The following is a 12213-nucleotide window of genomic DNA, read 5'->3' as shown; positions in this document are numbered from 1 at the left end:
TTCTGGCTTGTTAAATCAAGAGGATATTTCTCAATCATCTTTCATCAGTTCCTGAAATCAGGAACAGCAGTGGAGAAGGTGGAATGTTTTAAGTTCCTCGTTGTACACAACCCCGACAAAACTGAAATGGTCCACGCACACAGACAGTGTTGTGAAGAAGGCGTAACAGCACCTCTTGAACCTCCGGAGGCTGAAGAAATGTGGCTTGTCACCAAAAACCCTCACTAACTTCTACAGGTGCACAACTGAGAGCATCCTGTCGGGCTGTATCACCGCCTGGTACGGCAACTTCCCCGCCCACAAGTCTCTCCAGAGGGTGGTGCGGTCTGCACAATGCATCACCGGGGGCAAAATAGCTGCCCTCCAGGACACCTACAAACCCCGATGTCACAAGAAGGCAAACAAAAAAAAAATCAAGGACAATAACCAGCCGAGCCACTACTGGTTCACCCCGCTTCCATCCAGGGGGCGAGGTCTGTACAGGTGCAAAGCTGGGACCGTGAGACTGAAAAATACAGCTTCTATCTCAAGGCCAGACTGTTAAACAGCCATCACTAGCACAGAGAGGCTGCTGCCTACATACAGACTTGAAATCATTGGCCACTTTAATAAATGGAACACTAGTCACTTTAATAATGCCACTTTAAAATGTTCCCAAATCTTGCATTACTCATCTCAAATGTATATATGTAACAGTATAACTTTAGACCGTCCCCTCGCCCATACCCGGGCGTGAACCAGGGACCCTCTGCACACATCAACAACAGTCACCCACGAAGCATCGTTACCCATCGCTCCACAAAAGCCGCGGCTCTTGCAGAGCAAGGGGAACTACTACTTCAAGGTCTCAGAGCAAGTGACGTCACCGATTGAAACGCTATTTAGTGCGCACCACCGCTAACTAAGCTAGCCGTTTCACATCCGTTACATATACACTGTATCCTTCACTATCTACCCTTTACTATCTATTGTATCTAAGCCGCGCTGTCACTGCTCATCCATGTATTTTATATATTCTCATCCCATTCCTTTACTAGATTGTGTGCATTTTGTTGTGGAATTGTTAAATATTACCTGTTAGATACTACTGCACTGTCAGATCTAGAGGCATAAGCATTTCGCTGCACTTGCAATAACATCTGCTAACCATGTGTATGTGACCAATAAAATGTGATTTGAGTGTCTGAGGGGAGGCATCTCAGATCTTCTCCTCCAATGTGTTTTGAGAAGGCGGCGAGGAGACAGGATGCACGGATTTGAGGAAAGACCAAAGAGAAACAGCCCAGTAGAGACTCACCGTTAACACGGAGTACAGATGGCGAGGAGGTGGCATCACCCTTCTGTACTCCCCCCAGCCACCAGAGCACCTCCACAGGGTCCGGGGGGCCCACAGCAGCACACGTCAGGTTAAAGGGCACCATAGGGAACGTGGCTACATCTTGGGGCTCAAGTATAAAGTTGGGGACACCTGGAGATGGATGGGGAGAGCACCCCTTTTGATTGGAGCGAAACCTTCCATACATATTTGCCCATTGTGGAAGTGCTCAGAAAGTGACTTTTTGGGCCGGAATGCCAAAACATTCAAGAGATAGAAGGTGCTTAAAAATGGTCACTTATCAACAACAAAAAATAATTTCAAAGTGCATTTGCATATGTTGTAGATTAGACTGACCCTAATTGACATAATCTGAGGTGTTTGGGTTGTGCCCGCCATTGGTCCAATACAGGGTTGTTGTCATGTTTTGGCTGATAAATTCTATTCCCATTTTATTACATTTAAATGTCAACTTTCAAAATGGTACCACAAAGACGGTTGGAGGTCCGCACATCAGAGAATGTTGACTTGAATGGGAATTAAATTATGTCAACCCTCCATAGGAAAGCCAGCAAAAATCATAGAAATATAGATCGAATACACATGACCATTTAAGTTGACAGACGGTGGGTGGACCAGCAGCCATCTTTGAGGTAGTAAAAAATTCAATGGTGTACCAGATAAATTGCAGGGATAGTTCCATTCTATTAATTCTATTTCTAGGATTAAAATGGTCACCCACCCTGTATTCAAGAGCTTGTTGTGTCTCAACCGATGGCGGGCACAACACAAACACTTCAGATGTAAAGTAGGGTGTAAGCTACAACATCTGCAAATATGAAGAAAAAAATAACTAAAAATCTGAATTTTTACTAATAACCGTTAAAAGGTAAAACAAACTTAAAGGAAAATAGTTTCACAGCCCTGTTTGAAGCTTTTACATGATATCAAATTCAACCGTTTATATTTTCCAGTGATGAAGACTTGGAAGTCTCATGGTATGAAAAACGGCTCAACTTTGAGCACCTTTATCTCCTGAATTGTTTGGCGTTCAGGTGCAAAGAGTCACTTTCTGACCACTTCTTCCATAGGCAAACATGCATGGAACGTTTGGTTTAAATCAAAAGGGATGTTGTCAAAAATGTATCGAATTCAAACGGATTTACCAAGACACAGGCATACAGACAGAGGGCTAAATGTATTGATTGATTTACCCTCGACTGTTATCCAGGCGGGCTCAGAGGAGATGGTCAAGCCATGGAACTCTACCTCACACCAGTACTTCCCTGCATCCTGTTGCTGGACAGACTTCACACTGAAACCACCCGGACAGACAGACACTCAGTGATCCCCCTAGTACTTTACATGAGATGCTAAATAATGCACATTTCAAAATGATAAAGGAGGCGAGACCCATTAGGCCACATTTAGGTAAAAGCCCGTCACATAAATTGGGTAGGAGACGAAAAAGGACAATAAAACAAAGATAAATAACCCCTTGAGAATATGTTGAGAGATGGAGTAGGACCCTTACTAATTGGATCAATGAACTAGCTTGGGGCAGGAGTACACTGTGCATTTGTGTTAGGAGTCACTCAGGAAATCACTGTGAGCATTGACAGGTCATATTCACTCATAGGTTTGGTACATTACTTTCTAAACGTAATTCAGTACAGTTACCTGTCCAATTGTAATCTGATTAAATTCAGTTACTTTTCGATTACTTTCCCCTTAAGAGGCATTAGAAGACAAAAACGTATGTTACAGATTTATCCTGCAATACATGTCGTTCAATGTTAAAAAGTTTACATAGCTGGCCATATATGGATATTCAATTTTACTTTATTTATTTTATTTATGGGTTGGTTATGTAGGCTTCTTCTAACCCATCGCTTTCTACTACATATAATACAATTAAATGATATCTTTACATTAAAAAACCAAGGTCTATTAGAATTCCAGTCATTCCAATAAATGTTATACCCCTTGATCTTCAAGAATAGGACTTGGAAATATGGAAGTATAGATTAGCCAAATTGCTTTATCTGAGCTTAACCCCAAAACTAAGGACTTATTAGCCTGCCCTACTCTGTTGTTTATGATTTTGTTGTCATGGAGGACTGATTGGGCTTAAAAAACAAATGCTACCTGGAATGGCATGCCTTGGTCACTACTGAAAAGTGCTATTTGCATTTGCTATAGGCCTATTGTTTACCTTTTTGTTGGGGACACTATAATATCTTGATAATATGCAGATGTTTAAAGGGCAAATCCACAGAGGAAACCATAACAAAACGGACGCCCCGCCTCTGTTTTGGTAAAAAGCTGAGGGTTGGGCCTGGAGAAATGTAACCCCTCTCAGATTAAGACACTGCTATGGATTCAAGGACTGTTTTAACCATGTTATGAGGCTATACAGTGTTTGTTTACATTTACAATGTTTACAAACGGAGTAAAACCAGCTTATATTTTGGGTTCTCATGCAGTGTGACAGTTGAACTAAGCTCATGAGGCATTTATAAGTTATATTCTTCAAGAATCAAAAGGATATATAATTTATACATCCAAAAATGAATGTTGCAACAACAGATTGCCCATTTAAGTCTATCAAAAGTGTGCGAGTGTGAGCATGTGCCCATTAGGAATATGCATTTAAAAAAAATATATAATAATCAGCGTGAATTTGTTGAGCAATAAAAGCCCCATTTTTATTCCATAGGCTGTGATCTGCACTATGCAGCTGTTGCATGAGCGCATGTCACTGGCTGTCCACTGGATAAAAAAAATAATGATTGGTAGGCAGTTTAAACTTCTTGAATTCAACCATTATTGGGTTCAAATACACATTTAGATGTGTGAACAGCTATCCACAACAACCACAATCCGTAAGGCGCACATAGCTAAATGAGAGAGCAGCAGTGTGATTCACATCAATGCGCTATGTAGATATCAATAAAAAGTGATATCAGTATCACCGTACACTACACCCCTGCTGTCATCCTCACCTCCAAGCGTTTATTCAAGTTGGATGATCTTTGGATGCCGACAGCAGTCGCACCATTGGAAGACAGCTTGGACTGTAGCCTACAAAAGCCTATTCCTGCTCTTTTCCTGCGATCCATCAAACACATTTGATGTGTCATCACAGTGGTCTCTGACTTGTGGTCAGACTCGCTCATGTGGAACAAACTTAAATATGCGCCTTTTTTCAATGCTGATTTGAATGTCATTGAGAAAACAGAAGCGTCAAATATTTTTTTCCACAAACATCCTTTCTGAATTTAAAAGTAATCATCTAGTTTTTCAAAAGTATCTTTAATTGTATTACAATATTTTTGATGGTAATGTAACAGATTACAGTTACCGTTTTTTTTGTAATCTGTTACTCCCCAACCCTGCCCACTTCTGACACCAATCATCACCAAACTCACCACTCCAACCATTGAAGGATAAGTCACTAGACCATAGAAATATGATAGATATAAATGTAGAATGATTTCTATCACATCATTCTAGTTCTTTAGACTAGACACAGCATACGGTGAATGTCCCTGGTATCTAGGACATTCGTGTCTGTGTGATGAGCAGGAAACAGGAACATTTTTTCAGACTTTAGAGAGATCAAACTGAAGACCTTCGAGCTTCAGTGCATGAGATGAACAGAAACGGCTACCAATGGCGATGCAAGTTCACTTTACCAGCAGGTCCAGCAGTCTGCCTCCAGCTTTACGTAACTCACAGACAGATGCAGATGACTGCATTACAATCCCCTCTTCGGGGTCTGGTTTACGGTAAGGGTAGACCCCTTGCTGTCTCCACTCCAGCCATGTTATTTAAAGTTTTTTTTCTATTTCTGACAGGGATAAAGCCTCCCCAAGCCGATTATTAAACCTCCCCCCAACACCACCCAAAACCTGCAAGTTCTATTCTGCCATATTTAGCAGACCTGCGTTAAAAAACGATCTGAAATAATTCACTTGATTAAGCTTACCCATTGCAATTTGACCGAATAGAAATTCACAGAAGTGCAAAACCCACCTATATGGCATTTCAGGCAGGCTAAAGCAAACACTAAGTATTTTAAAAGATTTAAAATAGTATTTAAACCCAGGTCTGATGTTGAGCCTCTTGGTGGTAAGAGTAGGTAACAACAACCTCCACGCTGATCCTCAACACAGGTGCCCCTCAGGGATGCGTGCTCAGTCCCCTCCTGTAGTCCCTGGTCACTCATGACGGCACGGCCAGGCACGACTCCAACACCATCATTAAGTTTGCCGATGACACAACAGTGGTAGGCCTGATCACCGACAACGATGAGACAGCCTATAGGTAGGAGGTCAGAGACCTGGCCGTGTGGTGCCAGAATAACAACCTATCCCTCAACGTAACCAAGACAAAGGAGATGATTGTGGACCACAGGAAAAAGAGGACCGAGCACGCCCCCATTCTCATCGACGGGGCTGCAGTGGAGCAGGATGAGAGCTTCAAGTTCCTTAGCGTCCACATCACCAACTAACCTGGTCCAAGCACACTAAGACAGTCGTGAAGAGGGCATGGCAAAACCTATTCCCCCTCAGGAGACAGAAAATATTTGGCATGGGTCTGAAGGGTTAAAGTTGATTTTGGGGGTCTTCTAAATACCCCCACCATTGATTATGGAGTTATTAATTTGCTTACGTGCCATTATACTTATGCTCACTGTATAGCTGAATATTGAGGCCTCTGTCTGTGTCTAGCTCTCTGCCAAAACCCGCAGCCCCGCGTCTGTGAGAAAAGGTGAGATAAGGGACGGAGGGTGATAGCGAGAGAGCGACAGCGTCTGTTTTTCTCTGAAACAAGGGCAGATTTGCATACTGCCGAGACAGGTTCTCAGAAACCTTGTGTTGAGAATAACTTGTTCTTTTAGCTGCACATGCAGGTTTTGACATAGGAGACATTGAGTGTTCCTTATTTGTTAAGTAAACAACAGAGCCCAGAAAAGTGGAACCAACAGGTCCTCAGATCCTCAAAAGGTTCTACAGCTGCACCATTGAGAGCATCCTGACTGGTTGCATCACTGCCTGGTACGGCAACTGGCCCAGTACATCACTGGGGCAAAGCTTCCTGCCATCCAGGACCTCTATACCAGGTGGTGTCAGAGGAAGGCCCAAAAAATATGTCAAAAACTCCAGCCACCCTAGTCATAGACTGTTTCTGCTGCTGCATGGCAAGCGTTTACCGGAGCGCCAAGTCTAGGTCCAAAATGCTTCTAAACAGCTTCTACCCCCAAGCCATAAGACTCCTGAACACCTAATCAAATGGCTACCCATTTGACTATTTGCATCCCCCCCCCCCCTCCCCCTCCCTTAACACCACTGCTACTCTCTGTTGTTATCATCTATGCAGTCACCTGAATAACTCTACCTACATGTACATATTACCTCAATTAACCGGTGCCCCTGCACATTGACTCTGTACCGGTAGCCCCTGTATATAGCCTCCACATTGACTCTGTACCGGTAGCCCCTGTATATAGCCTCCACATTGACTCTGTACCGGTAGCCCCTGTATATAGCCTCCACATTGACTCTGTACCGGTAGCCCCTGTATATAGCCTCACTTGTTATTTTACTGCTGCCCATCAATTTTTTGTTACTTTTATTTCTTATCCGTATTTTTTTTTAAATGCATTGTTGATTAGGGGCTTGTAAGTAAGCATTTCACTGTTGTATTCGGCGCCTGTGACTAATACAATTTGATTTGAGTCAGATAAAGTCTGCTCGTGTAAATTCAGTAAAGTTGTCAGTCTGCCTTAAATCCAGTCACACAAGAGCAAAGACTTTTGAAGGATAAAAAAAAGACAATGCTTTAAGCTACAATTAATGTTATTTGACCAGCTTCATGATTAAACTTAGAAGCACTTTCTCTGACTTTTCAGCTAACTGGATATCTACTAATCTCCTGTGAAGCTGATCTGGTGATGGTGAGCTCAGTGCTTTGCAACACTCCAAGGAAAGGTTAGTTTCCTTGCGATAATGATGACGCTTTGCAAAAACAGCCTCCAAATGATTTCTGGTGAAATGCACTGATTACAGCAGTGTGAAATCCAATCTCTCTATGTGCTTAGGTACTCTACTCCATCTGGTAGAACTGTCTATACCCATCTGCCTAAACAATGATTAGAAATCTAAACTGAAGCATCACTCACCAATCCTTGCTCTTCCCACAAGAGCCAGAGTGACAGAAAAGATAAAAGTTCAACATTATGTTCTCACAATGAAGTAGGAGACTGAACCAAAGCGCTGACCTGTGAAAGGTCTCCCAGTGGTGTTGCTCGATGGGGATGTACATCTGGTCTGTGCTGTACAGCTTCTCCCCATCCTTCATCCACACGATCTCCGGCTCACTCAGGCCCTCGACGCAACAACCCAGGCGAGCCGTGTTGCCCTGGGTTACTGTGAGGTTGGTGGGGTTCTTGGTGAACAGGAGTCCTAGAAGTCAAAGGTCAGGACACACCAGAGTTCAATGAGTCACTGATTATTAGCCTAAGCTCATTGTGGTTGTTTCTACTTCGTCCTTCACTACTTTAAAATGGTGTGGAAGAAAAGATCATGGATGGGATCTAAGGCTACGTCAGATTCCAACACACAAGCAGTAGTGAGCGTTACAGGAAAGCTAACTGGATACCCCTGAAAAGGTAGCCGACAAAATGGTAAAGCATATTACATGGTAACAATTGCCGCGGCTGACTTTTCACTTAAAATGTATGCCAAACAAAAACCATTGATTTCAACGTTTAAGAAACCACACAACTGAACATGTCACAAAACCACATTCACTGGAAGAACTGTGCAGATGTAAAAGTTTGGTCACAGAATTTCTGTAAAAATCAATTTTCTTTATGTAACCACATTTTCCAAAAACTCTTAAATATCTGCTCTGACTTACAACTCAAAGATGTCTGCAAAAATAATGGAGAGTCAGGTATGGCATGAAAGCTTGAGTTATAAAAATATATTTTGGTTATTGAACTACAGTAAGTGACGTGGATTTACATTCGGTAACAGAATTGCCGTAATATAATTTCATCATGGGTCCCTGATCTTTACTACACAGAGCTGCATAAGGGATATGAATTTCATTTTCTTCATGGTGATGTATCATAAATACGTACACAAAAAAGGTAGAAATATGCAATATCATCTTTTGAATATTTGGGAATTATTCTATACACTGGATATTATTTTAATGAGCTCCGCCATCAAACAAGACCAAATTTGGTTGGTCCGGACCAAATCTGAATCAATCATAGGATGTTAATGTTTCACATGAACAGCACAGTAGAGTTCAGTACAGTACACTATAGTATACCGTAGTGTGCTCTACTGTGTACTGTACAACCACTCTATTCTTCTCTAGTGTACAGGACTATAATCTACTTTATTTACTCTACTGAACTATAATAAAGTTTTTTGTACTGTACTGTCCAAACTTGTGAAACAGACGTCGTATTAAGAAACGCTATAGATAGAATGAAAGTAGTGTAGAAACCTAACAAAAAAAAACAATTGGGCAACAACAAATCCAATCCCTTTTAGACAAAACGTTTTACTGCAATAGCGAATGTGTAAACTTGTTAGTAGAAAGTCTAAACTATATATTTGACCTCTCAGCTTCCCTATCAAATCTAAAAATGTCAAGCAGACAACCTAAGAAAATGAACAATGACAAATGGTTTGATGAAGAATGCAAAACCCTAAGAAACACATTGAGAAACAGAGCCAACCAAAAACACAGAAAACCTGGGCCTACGCCTTCACTTTGGTGGAACACTAAAACAAAGAAATACACTAAGAAAAAACTGTGGTGTAAAGTATTTAAGTAAAAATACTTGAAAGTACTACTTAAGTCGTATTTTGGGGTATCTGTATTATTTTGGACTACTTTTACTTCACTACATTCCAAAAGAAAATAATGTAATTTTTTTAACAGTTCAAATGTAACCTTTATTTAACTAGGCAAGTCAGTTAAGAACAAATTCTTATTTACAATGACGGCCTACTGGGGATTGTCTAATTCACACACTTATCAAGATAACAACCCTGGTCATCCCTACTGCCTCTGATCTGGCGGACTCACTAAACACATGCTTTGTTTGTAAATTATGTCTGAGTGTTGGAGAGTGCCCCTGGCTATTCACAGATAAAAAATAAAATGGTCCAGTTTGCTTAATAAGGAATTTGAAATTATTTATACTTTTGATACTTAAGTATATTTAAAACCAAATACTTTGACTTATACTCAAGTAGTATTTTATTGGGTGACTTTTTCTATTAAAGGCATCTTTACTTTTACTCAAGTATGACAATTGGCTACTTTTTCCACTGAGAAAAAATCTAAATAAATCAATCAGCTCAGTGTAATTGAAGAATCGAACCACTTCTGGGAAAATTGGCACACACTGAACAACACAAAAGCTACCCATCCAAAATGGAGATAAACCAAGACTCAAATCTTTTCAGTTCTATAACAAAAGAACAAACAGCAAAAACATGTACACCACCGTTCAAAAGTTTGGGGTCACTTATAAATGTCCTGGTTTTTGAAAAAAAATCACATGTTTTGTCCATTAAAATAACACCAAATTGATCAGAAATACAGTGTAGACATTGATAATGTTTTTAATGACTATTGTAGCTAGAAACGGCTGATTTTTTATGGAATATCTACATAGGCGTACAGAGGCCCATTATCAGCAACCATCACTCCTGTGTTCCAATGGCACGTTGTGTTTGCTATCCAAGTTGAGGTGAAAGAAACACCTATTTAGGCGAGGTGCTGGCTAGAGGAGTGGAACACTTAAAAAATAAATAAAAAGGAGAGCACAACACAAGTGTATCATTTGAAAAGGCTAATTGATCATTAGAAAAAGCTTTTGCACTTATGTTAGTACAGCTGAAAACTGCTGTTCTGATTAAAGAAGCAATAAAACTGTCCTTCATTAGGGCTAGTTGAGTATCTGGAGCATCAGCATTTGTGGGTTTGATTACAGGCTCAAAATGGCTAGAAACAAATACCTTGCTTGTGAAACTCATCAGTCTTTCTTGTTCTGAGGAATGAAGGCTATTCCATGTGAGAAATTGCCAAGAAACTGAAGATCTCATACAACGTTGTGTACTACTCCCTTCACAGAACAGTGCAAACTGTCTCTAACCAGAATAGAAAGAGGAGTGGGAGGCCCCGGTGCACAACTGAGCAAGAGGACAAGTACATTAGTGTCTAGTTTGAGAAACCGACGCCTCACAAGTCCTCAACTGGCAGCTTCATTAAATAGTACCCGCAAAACACCAGTCTCAACGTCAACAGTGAAGAGGCGACTCCGGGATGCTGGCCTTCTGTGTTATTTTGCCCATCTTAATCTTTTATTTTTATTGGCCAGTCTGAGATATGGCTTTTTCTATGCAACTCTGCCTAGAAGGCCAGTATCCCGCAATCGCCTCTTCACTGTTGGTATATCTAACTTTACTTGTTACTTCTGTGAACTTTCATTATCCACCCTCCTCCTCAGTGAGAGAAATTATAAAATATATCTGACAGATATGTGGGTTTTTGGAAATGGAATTACAAGACAGAGCGCAATGTTTCTTAAATGTACAGAAGCCAGATATGTTATCCTAAAGTAAATACAGGCCCAAGTGTAGATAGTAGTTGGCAGCGGTCTTTTACCTCAACATTAATGTGTTTTGATGTATTTCTAATGCATTTTAAGACTTTATCTGGTAGATGTTTTCTAAACCCCTTTTCCATCTGCTTGACAAAAAAAAAGAAGCCTTTGCTTTAAAAGTCCCCCACAAAATAAAAGTCCCCACAAGTTATTCAATTTGTGTCCACAAATGGCACACGTGCAGGACTTTTATTTTGACAAGAGGTAAGCAGAGAGGAAGTTGGTCTACATCAGACCCATGTTTGAAAAGTCTGTTGAATAATATGATCTTTTAGATATTTTGTCTCAAATTCCCCCCATCATAATGACCAAGCGTTCTGCCCACCTGCACAGTGAGTTGAAATGGAATTGTATTTCATTTCTGGTTTCCCGCTGACTGTTTTTGTGCAACCCTATACAGTTTGGAGCAATACATTTGTGTTGCTAAAAGCAGGTAAATGAAGCACTACCTTAAATTCTACAAGCAGAGTGAACGTTATCATTATATTGAATGTCCAGACCACTGATTTCACTACTATATTCATTTAAAAGGGGAGTGGGGGTGGGGAAAGACTTGGGTCAAATAGCCTAGACAGGCCTATGGAAAATACTTGGGTCAAATGCATACTGTAGGCCAGGGCTCCCTAACTGGCAACCGGCATTTGGCCCCCAGGTGGATTAATTTGCCCCCCCCCCCCATGTTAAAAATATATATATATACACACATTTTTTTTTTACAATTGGGGAGGGGGGGGGCATAAGACTGTAAAAACACCAGGAAATCAGCTCCAAGTGATTTTAATTTAAGTAATCTGTTACCAAGTATTCCCACTCATAATAGATAGGCACGTGATCTTATACACATGTAAGCAAGGTTTGAAATGATTATGTTTTAGTCAAACATTATATCTGTTTGGTATTTTTGCAGTCTACAAAATATTTGTAATTATGTCGACCACCCACTCCAGAAAACAAATCGACACCGCGACTGAATCTAGTTGATGATCCCTGCTAGGCTTATGTAAAAAATAGTCCCTTTTAAATATTTGGAGCCAATATAATAGTCCCAAAAAAGCAAAGCCGAAAATCAAATAAACATCTCAAATACTTGAGTATTTGTCCGAAAGTTTTGGACCCAGGTCTGGATGGGGAATAAGCAAATTACCTAATCTTAGGAAGAAATATGTGCCGATCCCTGGCTACGATTAGACTCTTC

At 40.7% G+C, this 12213-nt stretch overlaps 1 protein-coding gene across 2 annotated transcripts in view; it reads right to left on the bottom strand.

Moving 5' to 3' along the window:
- tyro3 (TYRO3 protein tyrosine kinase) overlaps positions 1-12213 on the bottom strand; it is a 31598-nt gene that overhangs the window by 18482 nt on the left and 903 nt on the right. Inside the window, exons 2-4 of one of the 2 annotated variants that reach the window (XM_021573920.3) lie at positions 7602-7785; positions 2530-2630; positions 1298-1468 (exon numbers count right to left, since the gene is read on the bottom strand). In XM_021573920.3, coding sequence (XP_021429595.3) covers positions 1298-1468; positions 2530-2630; positions 7602-7785 — 456 coding nt within the window. The remainder of the gene's footprint in view (positions 1-1297; positions 1469-2529; positions 2631-7601; positions 7786-12213) is intronic. The other variant, XM_021573921.3, reaches the window with a different exon arrangement.

This window comes from Oncorhynchus mykiss, chromosome 19 (genome assembly GCF_057628025.1).
Source record: "Oncorhynchus mykiss isolate SJ-2025 chromosome 19, ASM5762802v1, whole genome shotgun sequence".
In the NCBI taxonomy this organism is placed as follows: domain Eukaryota; kingdom Metazoa; phylum Chordata; class Actinopteri; order Salmoniformes; family Salmonidae; genus Oncorhynchus; species Oncorhynchus mykiss.
The sequence above is the reverse complement of the archived record's forward strand: the minus strand, read 5'-3'. Positions and strand labels throughout refer to the sequence as shown.